Genomic DNA, 16493 nt, shown 5'->3' with positions numbered 1-16493 from the left:
TCAATTTATCCTTATTTACCCCTAATTTGAGTAGGTAAATAACATGGTTTGCCAATGGAATGAGTATTTTTACTCTTAAAATAAGATAATCAGATAATAGGCACTTGAAATAAGACAATGTAATTGTTTTTTTTTTCTTCTTGTTTTAAATGGAAATTGTCTTGTTCCATTGGCACAGTGTCTCCATTGCTTACTTAATTCAAGAAAAAATGCACTTATTTGAAGAAAAAATGACTTAGTTAGTGAAGCTTTAAGGTGTCATGGCTGCTGGTTCTGGTTTACTGGGGTTTTAAAGCAAACTGGACTTCCAGAACTCCTGTAGAACCACAGGCTGATGGAGTTCAGTTCATATGCAAATGTATCGGATTGCTCATTTCTGAGTCAAACTTCCTGTTTTACTTGGGTTTGACTATGATCTGTGTAGAAATTTGAGCTTTATTTTCATATCACAGCATCTCATATTGCTGGAGTGTCGTCTGTAGAGCAGAAACCATCAAATACTAAAACTTGATTTGTTTAATAAAAAACAAAATTACTTGATTTCATTCAAAACCTGATAAAGGTAAAGAATGAAGCTTGAATCATCTTTCATTTTCATCATTGATTCTAAAAAACTACCTGCAGCAGAAGCTTTCCTGTATCGACGTTTACTGCTTTAAAATCCAACACATTGTTCGAAAAGTAAAATAATTCACTGGACTTTGTTTCCAAGTTGAGTTTAAGCCTCAATGCTATTTCTGACATTTTGAATTGAAAAAGCTTCCTGGATGAGAAGCGAAACGTCTTCAAACGTGGAAACAAAGTCCAGTGGATTGTTTTTAACTTTTTTAGAACGACTATGACCTGGATGACTGAGAATCTTCACCAGCATCCAACACATTGGTTTCTTTGATGGAAAATGAGCTCTATGACAGTCTGATCGCAGGCGTCCCCAAAATCAGTCCTGGAGGGGCCCTGTCCTGCAGCTTTTAGGTTTCTTTGCTCCTGCACAGCAGATTTTAATTGAAAGCTGATCAAGAAGCTTTTGCTCAACTGCAATCATCATAATCAGCTGTGCTAAAGCAGGGAAACCTCTAAAACCTGCAGGACAGCGGCCTTCCAAGACCAACATTTGGGAAGTCTGGATGGGTTTGGGACATTTCCTTATTGATCCTATTAAAGGTGGGTTTATTTTGTTCCCATTTGCCCTTAACCCTTTATAGGGCAAGTTACCATTTTTGATCACTTGCATACCACTTACAAATGGAGTGCCATTTATTTTACTCTGTTTTTCATGAATTTCTTATAGAAATACTTTTATTTTTCTTAATATTTACAGGCAAGTTGGCATTTCTTGTAATTACATTGACATTCATTTATGCCAGCAAAATATACATATTTTTTTTACTTTACAAAGGTAATAAGGTCTTGTCCTGGATTCCAATAACACACACTGGAAAAAATCGAAATCTAGATCAGTCATTTTTTTCCTAAAATAAGTACATTTGTTCTTTGAGTTAAAAAAATACGTTTTGCCAAAGGAACAAGACAATTTACAATTAAAATAAAAAAAACACAATTGGTTTGTCCTATTTAAAGTGCATATTATCTTATTTTACGAGTATAAATACTCATTCCATTGGTATACTATCTCATTTATCTACTCAAATTAAGGGTTAATACACTTAATTTAAGACTTTTTTTTTTTACTTATTTCTAGATCGTTTTTCCAGTGCACTACAAAAATTCTTTAAATTTGTGAAAATATCTTAAAATATGTGTATTTACCCTTAATTTGAGTAGGTAAATAAGAAAATCTCCCAGCTGAAGGAGCATTTTTATCCTTAAAATCTGATTATTTGATATTATGCTCTTGAAATAGGAGACTGTATTTTTTCCACTTATTTTAAATGTTAATTTTCTTATTCCATTTGCAAAGAATCTCACTTACCTGCTCAGTTCAAGGGGAAAAAAAATGCACTTATTTTAAGAAAAATTTTAGTTTTTTGCAGTTTTGAAGTCTTTCAATGAATGCCCTATAAAGGGTTAAGTTAAACTTTGGATAAAACATGGTTTCTAATAAACATAATTTTAATCATAAGGCAGCTTAACAAGTGAAGCCTTGTTTAGAGAATCCCAGCCCTGAACCAATGAAGCGCCACCTTGTGGCCGAGTTATGAAACTTTAAACTTTTCTAGAAATTGTAAATCAATATAAAGAAGTTTTTTAACTGCATTATTGTTAAACTGATGAGTTTTCCCATTTAGAAGAGATTAAAGCAGAGTTTAAAATACTCTGAATCTGATGCTATTGGACTGTTTGGATTATCCAAGAGCGGGGTCTGCGTTATGATATCAGGGCCTGTATGTATAATATTCAGATAACTTAGAGTCAAACTGAACTTTTTTTTTTCTTAAATGTGATCTGGATGAATACTCTGAATGTGTGGCGTTTATGGTCGACGTGTTTTTGGGACTTCTGGTGTCATAAATCAGCATTTTCTTTTGTACAAATTTATTTACAGAACAAGTGATTCACGTATAAAACAGCAGCTCTGGAGGCGTTTCGTGTCTCAGCATCGCTCGAACACTTTATAGAGGTCGGGCAGGTTGGCGATCTGCAGCACGCTGCCGTCCTCGCTGAAGGTTTTCGGGGGACTGAAGAGCGTTCGGAAGGCTTTGAAGAGGACGTGTTCCACTTTCCAGCTCCAGGAGCACCCCTCTGCCTCCTGGAACACAGGCAAACATTAAACACCTGAAGGCAGGTTTTTCTCGTTCCGGTAAAGTCGGACCTCCTTACCGGCTCCTCCCCTGGCTCGGCCTCCAGGACGTACTGCTTCCTGATGGAGTAGAAGGCGCTGCACTCCTTGCTGAAGTCCCTGAAGCATTCCTTCTCATTGTCCCAGTTGACCTGCATGCAGGAACCTGCAATCAGTGCCTTTTTTCCTAAACTCTAGAGGAGAAATCAGGGCTCTCACCTCGGTGGCAAGGCGGAGGATGAACATGGGGAGGCCTTCCATTATAGGCGTGTATTTATCCAGGAGGAGAGGCAGTCCTGTTAGGTTTCCTTCCTGTTTTCACACCTCGTTAGTTACTCATCCCACTGGAAGAGAAGCTTTAAAGAAACACAGACCTCACTCCTGACCTGGTCTATCTCCATGGAGAAGTAGTCCTCCAGCATCTCTGCTTTCTTCTTCAGGAAGTCCACGATGTACTGAGCCAGGCCCTCCTTGGGCCCGTCCTCCTCCGTCCAGCCGCTCTCCTCCGAGTCCAGCGCCAGCATGGCCAGGTCATAGAGAGGCGCCGGCGTCTGAGAAACACAGGATTCCCATCGATTAACAAGCCGCTCGGCTCATTGCGGACCTGCTGACATTCAGCTCTACTTACAGACAGTCTGAGGACTCCAAAGTTTCCAAAGTCATAGATGAGAATCTGGTAGAAAAGCTCCTGACTGCAGAGAGGAAGGAAAGAAGAGAGCTGGTTCTGATGCATGCTATTTAATTGGGATTTTCACCACTAAATAGATAAAAACACGGTAATTCTGCTGCGTTCAGACCTGAGTTTGGTGGCGTTCAGCAGGTAGAGCTTAGTGTGATGCTGGATCAAAGCCCACTGTGGATTGACGCAGCCGACGAAGGAGTGCTTCTGCAACATTTCCTGCAAACCTGCAGAGAAAAACAAACGGGAACCATTTTTTTTCTTTAACCTTCCTCCGTTTAGAGGAAGTATAACCAGCACTAAACCATATTGTTTGGTGGAGTTATGTTGGCATGGCAACAGGAGGGTTTGGGTTGCTTCTCTGCGGTGAGGACAGGATGTGATGGAGGCAGGAGTTGCGTAAACAGGCCGTGCCCCGGACGGGGGGTGAACCAGAGGAGGGGGGAAAAAATGAGACCTGAGGAGGGATCTGTTTGTGCACGCCTGGTGAACGTGATCCAAGAACGCTGCAGGACGGCAGAGGCCGTACCTTTGTGCGTGTTCTCCGTCACCTCGGCTCTCAGCTCTCTGACGCTGGTCAGTTTGATCACCCGCCTCTTGGGCGTAGCTGCCGCCGTCATCTCGTCATCCTCCCTCTCTGGAGGCTGACGGTTCTCCTCTCTCGGTCGCTTCCTGGCACAGAAACAGACAAACACACTGACTCCTACAGAAAACCTCCACAATAAAACATGACAGATGAGCATTGACTGAAAAGCAACATTTCAGCCACTAGGGGGCAGGAGAGCTACACGCTCTGAGGTAAAACTGTTCCATTAAAACACTAAAACCAGTCCTGGTTTTCCCAGAAATCCATAAATAACCACGGCAGATGGAACCAGCGGGACAAAGACGTCCTTTATGAGCAACAATCTGTTCAACTTTCTCCTTCCTGATCCCTCGGCCAACACATTTTCCTCAGGTTGATGTTCAGACTTGCTCCTGCGCTCGACTCATCATTCATCGCCTGTCCTGATCCGACTTGCTTCTGCTTCCTAGAGCCGCTCTCTCACAAACATCATGATCAAAACCTGTCAGGAGGTTTTTTTAACCCCCCGAAAAACAACGAAGTTAAAACGGTGGAGGGTTAAAATTCACGTGGAGAGTGTTTTAAATAAAACTGCTCCTATTGATGATTATATCATGAATTTCTGCTGTTTTTCTGTCCATTTAATAACTTTTTGAGCAGAAAAGGTTGAAGCTGTCAGAATGTTTACTGTTCAGGTGCAGAAAAAATCAGATGATTTTTTTTTTTTTTTGAAAATCACTACACTGCAAAAAATGTCAAACTAAACAAGTAAAACTTCCTTGAATTAAGTGCATTTGTTCTTGACTTGAGCAGGTAAGCGACATACTTTGCCATTTGAATTAGATAATTTACATTTAAAATAAGAAAAAAAACAACTGCCGTCTCTTATTTCAGGTGCATAATATCTGATTATCTTATTTTAAGGCTAAATACACTCATTCCATTGGCAGATCGTCCCATTTACCTGCTCAACTTAAGGGTAAATACACTTATTTTAAGGATATTTTCACTCGTATTACGATGGCTTTTGCAGTGTAGTGGCTCGTTTTCTCGACAGTAGGCTGACAGGAAAGGTATGAGAGATGAAGAGAGACATGTGGCGAAGGACCACATGTCGAAATCGAACCCGGATTGGCCGCATCGACGACTAAAGGCCTCCGTTGGTCGTTGGTTGTGCGCGGTAACAACTGAGCCTCCTGCAAACCCATCTAACTTCTAACCCAGGATGCTCCTCTGTGCTCAGAGCCACTTCATGGTTTTCTAAACCCCCTCGTCACACCTTGATGATTTAGACCAGCGTAGGCCTGACGTACGAAAAATCTGGCAAACGGTGAATAAGTTATGGGTACGTGGAAACATGCTGGCACACGTCGACATATGGCGACTTCGTCGGGATGTATGTCTTACATGAGCCACAAGTTACAGGTAAGTTATCTGATCGTTGACATGCATTAAGTGTAAGTTACTCATAAGTTGTGGTGTCCAGCTTATCCAAAACCTTTGAGTAACTTCTCCTCCAGACTTCATCCCCATCATAAGGTGAGCCAGAAGCTGAGTCTGATGGATCCTCCCTGCGTTCACGCCCACCACCAAAAAACTTCCTAGAAGACATGACGCTCAATCTGCTGCGACCGCAAACATTTTTTTTATTTATTCTGGGGTTTTTTTTATGCTTGTGCATCCTTTAATGGGTATTGTCAGGGTTCCTACAGCATAAGGCAAGTTAAATTCAAGACTTTTTAATAGGGATGCACGATATAATCGGCCCCCTATCGGTATCGGCCTTAAAACTGAATATCGGACATCGGCCACCCCACCGATATTTAACCCGATATTTGATCAGCTTCTGAGTTTCTAAAGTCTAACAAAAAAAAATAAGTACTACTACTTCTTGTTCCTAAAAAAACTTCTTTTTTACAGACTTAAAAACTTCTAAAGATGAGGGAAAAAATATTGATACATTAAAATATCACAATATCTTCATATGCTGATATATTGCCATTTAAAAACACCATATCAATCTCTTTTACTAATGAAATATTGCTATATGTCATCGTTATGCTACGAAATCCCCCGAAAATTCACAAAATCTTGCCATATTTTTAAATGTTGATATATTGACGCGGTATCGATCTATTTTACTAACAAAATCTCACAAGAATTTGCAAAATATCACGAGAGTTTGTAACAGAACGATGAAATTTCACGAGATTTTGAAAGTAAAATAGATCGATACCGCGTTTTTGATATCAGCATATGAAAATATATTTGAGTATATTAGTGTCAGAAATGGATAACAAAACTGCTATTTTCAATGACTACTTATTTTTGTCCAGCTTTAACATCGGTATCGATATCGGTTATCGGCTACATGAGTTTTAAAATATCGGATATCGCCCAAAATCCCAATATCGTGCATCCCTAGTTTTTAATGCCACTTGAAATAAAAATTTAAGACCAAATTCACAAGAAAGACAATAAAAACCCGCTTGCGACAACTTAACCCAAAGGTTTATTTTAACATAAACCACTGCACTAATGTTTCAAAGTTTGAAAAGCTTCCCAAACAGGAAGAAAGCTAAAAACACACAAATGACAGATATATTTGAACAATTATTTAACTGAATTCACAAACTTTGTTTTAGCAGGGAACAAAACAAATCAGTTTTAAAGCCCCAACATAACCAGTGCTAAGTCTTTTTTGCAGCTATTTTTCTTTGTATGGTTTTCTTAGTATGTTTGATTTGGTGATAAGAGGAGGCGTTGCAGAGACAAGGGTGGAACTAAACTGAGAAATACCGGCTGTTTCTCTGTAACTCCATTTTGACGCTTTGTGTTTTGTGCTTCGCATGTGCGACTCCACTCCCTTAAAGGGATAGTTCGGGATTTTTGACATGAATCTGTATGGCATCCCCATCACCAGTGTCATGCAATCCCACTGACTTACCCCTGGCAGCGTCCTGTGAGCAGAGTTCTCGTCCAGCTTTGGTCAAGCCGAAAGTAGTCCGGCAGGTTTGCTAGACCCAGCGAAATAAAAAGTTTCTCTTCCCAAAACATTATGTGTTCAAAAGAGTGATATTTTTGCATCCCAAAAACATTGTAGTGGAAAAAGTCACACGTCGTTATCACTTGGTCCTATTTTCTCTCTGTTCGTATCAGTGCGCGCCGTCATTCTGACAGCGAGCTCAACAACAACCAGATGCATGTCTCGCTCCGCCTAGCTCCTAGACATGCATCTGGCTGTTGTCAGGTTAGTAGGCCCTAGCTGTCAGGTCATGGTGTCGTGCTGCCAGGGGTAAGTCAGTGTGATTGCATGACACTGGTGATGGGGATGCCATACAGGTTCATGTCAAAAATCCCGAACTATCCCTTTAATTCCCATCGTTCTGAGCTTGAATGACTTCTTGCACTAAATCCACTGAGCCTCATGTATGTTCCCTGGTTTTAGCCGTGGAGAAAACTCTTGGCTGGAGACAATTTTGGTTACATTTACACTTGATCATATTTTCCAGACAAAAAGTTAATGGTGCATCTCGCAAATGTCGCGCCCGCAACAACGCTTTATTGGTTCCGCTATCGGGACGGAACCAATAATGGCGAGCCGTTATTTTATTTTTATGTAAAAAAAAAGGGTCAATTTTAATGTTTTATTTAGATTACAAAAATAAATCATAATAAAAATAATCCTATTTATGATGATTTAAAAATTAAGACCTACAAAAGACTGATTTAAGACATTTTAATACCAATTAAGGCCTTAGTTTTATTTTGAAGAAATTAATGCCTTTTAAGACTTTTTAAGGACCCGCTGGAACCCTGTTTATGCTGCAGTGCTTTATGCATAAGTTAGGCTGTCGTTGGACATAAGACTCGTTATGAATACTGTATATATTTATATACGTCCAAATTTGAAAAAATACTAATAGTTGATCGTACGCCAGCGTTTTTGGAGATACTGGGACGTCAGGCAGACGCTGGCTAAATCGGTAATGTGTGACAGGGGCTGTTAGAAAGTTTCTCTAGATTCTTTGTCAGCTGTAGAAGTCAAACTTTTTTCTTTGAAATTCTTTAACTCCTTGAGTTTCTTCCCAATAGAATTGGGCTTTAGACGGAACTGTTAAAGATCACCTTGGCGCCTCCTCAGCAGTGACGCTGCCTTCCTCTCTGCTTTCTTCCACCTGTGCTTCCTGCACAGCCTCCAGCATCTCTGCATCGTCTGCGTCGTCCATCTCCAAACTGTCCGGCTGAGCCGCCCCCCTGCTGGGACCGGGCTTCTCGGGGTCGGGTGCCGGCCTTTCTTTCGGCTGCAGGAAGGCGTCCAGTTTCTGCGCGCGGCAGTCGGTTCTCACCATCTGGTGGGCGTAGACGCGCTCGGCGGACTCCGCCGCGGAGCTGGATGCCTTCATCTCGGTTCCACCAGAAACCGACAGCCCAGGAAGCAACGTCTGGAGATGGAGACACCGAAACAATAAGCAGTGGAGCTGAAGGACCCACCGCTGATGGAGATCGGTGCAGTCGCAGCAAACCTGAGTGAAATACGTGCGGGAGGAATTGGAGCCCAGCAGTTTGCTCTCCACGTGCTTCTGAACGCTCTCGATCACGCTGTCCTCGTGCAGGAAGTGCACCTCGTGTTTGGTAGGGTGGACGTTCACGTCGATGTTCTGTGGGGCGATTTCCAAGCTGCAGGAGTTAGAAAGCATCACATTAATACACAGCATCCTCCATTTAATATAGAAAAAAACAGAATGAAATGAATCTGAAGCATAATATTGAGCCATAAACCACAATATCCTGCCCCCCCACTGTGCTTAGGGACAAAGCAGCTCCTTCATGCTTGTCTCATCATTGCGGCTGATCCTGAGCCAGCCATGAAACCTGCAGACCGACCGGAGGCTAAGTGGAACCGGTGGCTAATTTCAGAAAACTAAACCTTTTCCCAAAGCAAAGATCAGCAGAGGTTAAAGCTACAGTGTGTAATAATTACAGGGATATACAGTCAGAAATGTAATATATTATACATAACTATGTTATTTATCATCATCTACGAGCTCAGCCTCTTAACCTTAATATTTGCGTTGCCTTAGAATTCGTTATTTATAATTACATAGGAGCGGGTCTTGCAGCCATGGAGGCAGACATCTTTGCGCTACGGCAGCGCAGAGCAAACAAACTAGCGATTGCGAGATCGCCAAAACGTCACAACGATGTAGAAAAAATAACGGGTATATTTATTATCTTAGGTCTACATGAAATCTATACCCTACACAGACTAATGAAATACTATCTGTAAAATTATCTATGTAAACAAACCTCATCACTTGAAAAGGTAGGTGATGCGGACGTCGTGGAAGACATTTTGTCCCGTAACGCTCGCCGTACTGTTGGGGGGGAGAAGCGGTGGGGGGGAGATGTTCATGTTGCTGCGGTCTGCAGTCTGACCGCTAGATGTCGCTAAAAGTTACACACTGTAGCTTTAAAGGTCTGGCAAAGTTTCTAGTTACCGTATTTTCCGCACTATAAGGCGCACCTAAAAAAACTCAAATTTCTCAAATATCTCAAAAGCCGCCTTATAATCCAGTGCACCTTATATATGGCAACTACGGTAAGCAGATGGTGTCAAAAAACAAGTGAAGAACACCAATTCAACACTCGTCGTCATTCCGGGTGGATTGACAGAAGAACTCCAGCCGCTAGACGTTGGCGTCAACAGGGCATTCAAAGCTAGACTGCGAACTGCGTGGGAACAGTGGATGACAGAAGGCGAACACACGTTCACCAAGACAGGTAGACAGCGCCGGCCGACATATGCCTCCATCTGCCAGTGGATCGTAAATGCATAGGCTGATATATCGGTCTCAACTGTGGTCCGAGCTTTCAGGAAGGCTGGAACTGTCACTGAACTGCTAGACAGCAGCAGCGACACTGACTCCATCAATGACGACTTCGAAGAGACGGAGCCGGGCATGTTGGATCCCGTATTCGCCCAACTGTTTAATTCGGACATCGAAGAAGAAGAATTCCAGGGATTTGTGGACGAGAAATAACTTAGTAAAGTGAGCTTTACGTGTTTATTTTCTGTGTTGTGTGATATTAACGTTTGAGCAACGTTGAGTTGAAAAATGTTGCATAGTATGCCTTTAATACACCCAAGTCTCAATATTATTTGACTAATTAACATCTATGACACCCTACTGGGGTGGGAAGTGAATGAGAATTTCAAAACTATAATCTCAGATCAAACAAATACAGAGAAACAGATTATTGCTTTAACTTAATAATAATACTATTAAGACATGATTTGAGCCTTTCATGGGATATAACTGGGGTTGGTTTATTTTACAGACAAACATGAGAACAAACCAGTCAGTTTGGACCATAAACAGCCTGAGAACAGATCAACTGTTTATAACTGGGCAGCCAGAAGGAGAGGTTGTAAATTCTCCATGATAAATATTAGATGGTATCTACATGCCAACCTTTTGCTGTGGAGGCAAGTCAGAAAACGCCTATTTATCACCACCAAAGCATCTGGGTGTTTCTACACCACTCTGTTCAGACAGTTTGTTTAGTATGGTGGAGGACCTGTGGTGCTGTGGGCCTACTAAGAGTTACCTGAGGTACAGGAAGGGGTGCGTGTTCTTGGGAAGGTACGCAGCGTAAACCCTCTCCACCGCCTTCTTCAAAGCGCTCGACTCCACCAGACGGTCTGAAAGAGCAGAGAGCAGAACCTCGGCTAGAGATGGCGCCGACCGGCAAGGAAGGACGCCCAGAGCCCGGACTGCAGCCACCTACGGTTGATGAACAGGACCAGGATGCATTTCTTCACAGAGTAGTTGGCGTTGGAGATGTAGCCTTTTAAGGTGAACGCGAGCTTCGGATCTTCGCAGCCAACTTCGATCAGCTCCCTGAGAAAACGCCACAGAGTCGGTGTTCTGTCAGCTCAGCATTCCGCGCCTTAGTAGTACGCATGTGTGCACATCACTAAGGGTCAGACATCATTAATGATCACGCACGCGCATGATCGTTATTAACGGCTATCAGTCACATAGAATGGCTTCAGATTGTGCCAGTAGGCTCTTATCACGAAGGGAATCCTAATCCTAAAGGAATTATTTTCCCCCCGTGGAATTAATTGCTCTGTTCGAAAACCTGGGACGCGTCCTTAGAAGGCCAGAGTCGAAGGCCGATTACGTCATAGCGCGGCGCTGAGGTCTGGTTGGATTCCAAGAGTCCTCGTTATGCGGCCTTAAAATGCGTCCTTCTTTTTGCCCGATTTGAAGGACGGGTCTGATGTATCCTCGCTATCCTTGGTTTACCCAGGATTCATTGCGAGACCAAGCAAGCTGTGATCAGAGGAAAGGTTACTTGGCGCCGAACAGTGGTGAAAATTGGAAGTTCAGTTTAATATAATACAAGTCATTTAATAGTTCCGTCTGAAATGAATGAAAATAGTTGTTTTAATTGTTTGATTGGTTTAATTGTCAAATATGTGGCGGTAATGTTTGATTTATCTAAAGGTTTTTATCTGTTACTGTATAAATGGGTTTGGCTGGAATTTAAGGACAGATTCTAATATACTGTATCTGCAGAGTGGGAACTATAAATCTGATAGGATTTTTATCTTTTTATTGCTGTTTTGCACAATATGCTTAACTAAGTATTTTTTACTTATATTACTTATATTTTACTTAGATATTTCTTCCCCTTTTATAGAATAGAAAATCCCTTCATTGTCCCCCAATGGGCACATTTACAGCAGCAGGTTATTTAACTGACTAAGGCTTCTATCATTACATTTGATTTTATTTGTTCCTGCTCCCGGCTGTTGGAACATTTATTCCACTCTGGATTCTTGTTAATGTAGTCTTTGTTCACTTTACAATAAAAAAGAAATAAATAAACAAACAGTTTTGAAAACTTCGGTATTCATTCTTTTCCTGCTTTGTGTGACAACTTTCAAGGTTGCTAAGCAACAGAGCAGACCTGTTCGAATTCACAGCCAAAACTCTTCCGGTCTCCTTATTTTCAAGGACTTCGAAGGATCCAGTCTAGGTAGACCGCGTCCTTGGAGGATGCAGCCCAGGTTTGCGAACAGAGCCAATGAATCTATCTATTGTAATCTGAAAATAATTTCAGCAGTTCTTTATGTACTGTAAAAATAAATAAACAAAAATGATCCGAATGTCATTCATGTTAAACTAAAAACAAATAAATCTCATATCCTGTCAACTGGATTGTAGAATTCTCTCTCTATAATTATTTAATTCTCTGTGAAAAAATGCTGATCATTCTTTAATACGATCCTCATGAAAATGAAATGCAATGTTTTTTTTTATTTGTTTTTTTTTATGTGTGTGGTGGACCTTTTTTGTTGTTTTATGCACAAAACTACAACAAAAATCCTGACTGAATCTGGAAATCAAACAGCATGGATGGCTGTAAGGAGACGGAGGACACTATGCAATGCGTATTACTAAGGGTATGCTGGGTTGAAGCGGTACGCTGAGCTGACTGAACACTGGCGGAGTGGTGAGAGAAGATAAAATGTGAAACCTGAGCTAGAAAAGGGAAGCCGAGCTTACCTGCTGACCGCGTTTCCGAAAACGCTGCGGATGTTGTCCACGACGGAGGCGTTAGGAAGCGTCCTCACGTCGGCCACCGTCTCTCCTTGCTGTCAGAGGAAAAGCATCAGTTAATCTGTTGTCCTGCAGGTTTCCTCACTTTAAAGTATTAAAGAAAAACGTAGAAACTTTCACCTTTTTAACTGAGAAGCTTTTACCAGAGTTGTGTATCGCGTACCTTTAAAGACATTAAAGCACAGATTTTACAGATCTGTTCACAAAGAGCAGAAATAATGAGACTGGAGGGAGGAGTCCAGACCTGCTGACCACCTCCACGATCCTGGAGTACTCGTCTCCTGGGCTCTTCAGAGCTTTCCTCCTGGTGGACACGTTATAGAAAAGGTCCTCCACCTGCAGAAGGCGGCAGGATCATCAGAAACCCAAACGCTTCGCTGAGCGTCGGCTGATGTGCTGAAGGCAGAAACTCACAAGGATCTGGGTCCCCTGGTTACCGGCGCACGGCTTGGGCGGGCCCTTCAGTTTGCCATCGCTGTAGCTGGCTCTGCTCAACACCAGATGATAAAACACAGCTGAACATGCTTTAAATGATTCACACCAAACTCTACGCAAGGCAGCGCACATCCATGACCCCAAGCAGGTCCAGTAGGACCAGCTTTAGCTGCAGGCCTTTAAAAGAGGTTCTCCACCAGCATTTTAATGATTCTAATGGATGAAATGAAGGAAGGATACATACCTGTAAGCACACTTTGCATCAGCTGTCTTGGTCGTTATGGTAACATGAGCCACGTGGCTGATACTGGCCAGAGCCTGCAGGAAGGAGCACAGTCAGATCATGTGGAACAGGGACACCTTCCAGCCTGCAGGGCCGCACCGCTCCTCATCACCTCTCCTCTGAACCCATAGGTGGCGATAGCTGACAGGTCCTCAAAGGTCTGCAGTTTGCTGGTGGTGAACCTCTCACAAACAATCTCCATGTCCTCTCTCTGTGGCAGCAAATGAACATTCTGTTAATTAACATTAATCCCTGCTGGACGATCAGAAGACAATCAGAGGTGGTTTGTGATTATTGAATGTCGACATTTGTTATGTCTTCCATAGAGGGGCCATTTCTACCAGGCTTTGGCCCCTGCTGGCTCTTGTCTAGAACCTTCCATGGCTCAGACTAATTAAACTGCCTGACATGTTCTACTGACTAACTGCAGTTATAATATGGTTCTAAAAAACCCTAAATAATGGGAATTAAATGCAAACCTCTCATTAAATTTGTATTTGGACATTTTTTAAACTATCATTTAATTAGGGATCTAAGGAAGAGGATTAGGGCCACTGAATAAAAACGTTAACTGATTTTTACATTTTATTTCAGTTTAATATAAGAAAAAAAAGTCGGAATTCTGAGACTAAAGTCAGAATTTTAAATTAAAGTCAGAATTCTGAAAGGAAAGTCGGAACTCAGAGATTAAAGTTGGGATTCAGAGATTAAAGTCGGGATTCTAAGATTAAATTCAGAATTCTAAAGGCAAAGTAGGAATTCTGAGATTAAAGCCAGAATTTTGAAATGAGAAAATCTCGGAGGGAAAAGTCTGTTTGTAGAAGGAATGAGCAGAAGGAGGCTCCAGCAGGAGTCCTCTGTCTCTCACCCTGATCCCTGTGCCGTTGTCCTGGATCTGGAGGAGCTTCAGGCCTCCGTCCTTCACCGTCACCTGGATGCTGGAAGCCTTTGCATCCAAACTGGAAGATTTTAACCATAAAATGTCCTTCAGTCAGTGACAGACAGACCGTGTTAAACAGATTTAACTAGCAGCAGCAGCTGATACAGCTTATTAAAGCTCCCAGACATCCTGTCTGTTATTAAAACAACTACAGACATATTTCAATATGTTAAATCTGCTTTAATACCAGTTTTCGATCATTTCTTTGACTGCGTTGGCAGGACGCTGGATAACTTCTCCCGCTGCTATCCTGTTAACCACGGTCTCATCGAGCCTCCTGATGACGCCCGCCATGTTGGGCTGTAGAAAAATGTCCGCAACACCTTAGAAGATGTAAAAAAAAAAAAAAAACATATGTGACTGAGGAAACCCAACAGGTCTAAATCAGAATAAAATGATTAAACTCTAGGACGTCCATGATGAGGCGCCCACACCGGCACAGGGAGACAATAAAAACAATATGACATCTGACTCTGACTCAAAATACTATCAGAGATTAATTGTCAAACTGCCGTTTCTCTAACCAGATATAAACAATATATGACTTTTATTTAAAATCATCGCACATCTAAAAGCTGACTGGATGTCCATTTTTAATTAATTCGATTTGCTGGTTTTGATTAGTAATAGTCGTCCAAGTTCAGACGAAGTAATGCATCGGCTCACAATAAACGATCTTTACCGAAGCGCGGGTTCCCAAATAAAAAGGGCGGGGTCTAACACCAGATACAAAACGCCATTGGCCGAAATTCTTCTTCATTGGTACATATTTTGAAACATTACTGCCTTCAGTACGGAAGCCCTAGTGGCCGTTACTACTGCTACTTTATTATTAATATCAATACTAATATTAGTAGCTTTATTTGCATTATTATTATTATTAAACTAAAATAAATTATGTATAACATGGGAAATTTAAAGATACGATAAAGAGACAACAGAAACCAATGGAAAAAAATAAAATAAAACTATAAAAATTCTAGATTTGTTTTCAATTTTTTTCCTACATTACATTTCATCCTTGATATTTAAATATTTTTTACTAAGAATACAAATTACTAGATTACATAACATTTCTTAGAGAGAACATTAATGATGTTTCTTAAAAACCGTTAGGAGAGCTTTTATTGAACATATATTAGATCTAAAAACTGACTGATAAATGTAGTTGATTAAAACCAAAAAATTAAAACTATAAATATAAAATAAAATTATTTTGACTTTGTAATTTTACTACTTTTTCCTCAGGTCTGTAGCTTTAGAAAAATTTAGAACTTCAAAGTCCAGAGCTAAAAGCCATAAAAGGTCAACATCTTCAAAAAGCCAAAAAGAGCCTGTAGTCATGAAAAATTTGGCCCTAAGAGTTTTATTTATTCTTTTAAACTTCTTTCAAACTTTAAACTTCTTCCAAACTTTCAAAAGGATAGTTTGAGCTTTGGGAAAGATTTTTCACTTAATTTCTTACCTGCAGCAGATAATTCTCCTGATGTTTTAATATGGCTTTAAAACGGATATGTATCTGGACCTTGAGTAAACAAAGAAAACAATCAAGGGAGGCCAATATGATACTTTAATTTTTAATCAGTTACTCAGGTAGGAAACATGTTGAATGCTCTGTCCTTTGTACTTTATACTAAAGGCCAAAAGTGGAAAATCCACTGTGTCCTCCATTTCCTGTGTAAATGATCATCGGCCTATGTATATATATATGCCCAATGTTGCCATTTTAATGGGTTATGTTCTTTTAACTGCATTTTGTAAAAACAACCATGAGATTTCTGAAGTGAGTCCTCTTAACATATGACAGTCATGATGGTCTGTCATTTTCAGTCTTTCTTAGACTAGCCTTTAGCTTCCACCGTTCAACACAACAAATCTAACTTATGCTAAATTAATGAATGCTTTCTACTTAATTATTTGTATGGTTTTACCAGAATCATATTGAAAATCTTTCTCCATAGGACTTTAATCCCAGAATCCCTTGCAGATCTTTATTTTTCTGGAGGCATTCCTTTCAAATTTCCTTTTTCTGTACAAGGTTCAGAATCTTTTTGGTGTTTTGTTTTATGCATTAGTAAGACACATTGCAAACAGAATAACTTGGCCTTCAGTCTTTAAATTTTTTATTTTTTTTATTAGCCAAAAGAGGTCAATATTCAAGTTTAGGCAAAAACACTGAAAAAACAAGGAAATCTAAATAGGCCACGAGTGTGAATGT

General features: G+C 40.8%; 1 protein-coding gene across 2 annotated transcripts; it reads right to left on the bottom strand.

Annotated features, from left to right (window-relative positions):
- Positions 1-2482: 2482 nt before the first annotated feature.
- Positions 2483-14607, bottom strand: mlh1 (mutL homolog 1, colon cancer, nonpolyposis type 2 (E. coli)). Of its 2 annotated transcripts, XM_038281434.1 has the most exons (19): positions 14463-14607; positions 14204-14294; positions 13448-13546; positions 13297-13370; positions 13032-13104; positions 12862-12953; positions 12738-12780; positions 12564-12652; positions 10774-10886; positions 10594-10687; positions 8508-8661; positions 8110-8426; positions 3946-4088; positions 3535-3643; positions 3366-3429; positions 3124-3288; positions 2957-3049; positions 2779-2889; positions 2552-2707 (listed from the first exon to the last, which is right to left on the bottom strand). In XM_038281434.1, exons 1-19 carry the CDS (start codon positions 14567-14569, stop codon positions 2552-2554), a joined length of 2187 nt encoding a protein of 728 aa, XP_038137362.1. In that variant the 5' UTR covers positions 14570-14607. The 2 variants fall into 2 exon arrangements, with proteins under 2 accessions (XP_038137361.1, XP_038137362.1); XM_038281433.1 differs by having other exon boundaries at positions 2483-2889.
- Positions 14608-16493: the final 1886 nt, after the last annotated feature.

The sequence above is a fragment of the Cyprinodon tularosa genome, unplaced genomic scaffold (assembly GCF_016077235.1).
Source record: "Cyprinodon tularosa strain WSP-4 unplaced genomic scaffold, ASM1607723v1 ctg170, whole genome shotgun sequence".
Taxonomy (NCBI): Eukaryota; Metazoa; Chordata; class Actinopteri; order Cyprinodontiformes; family Cyprinodontidae; genus Cyprinodon; species Cyprinodon tularosa.
This window is presented reverse-complemented; position numbering and strand designations above follow the sequence as displayed.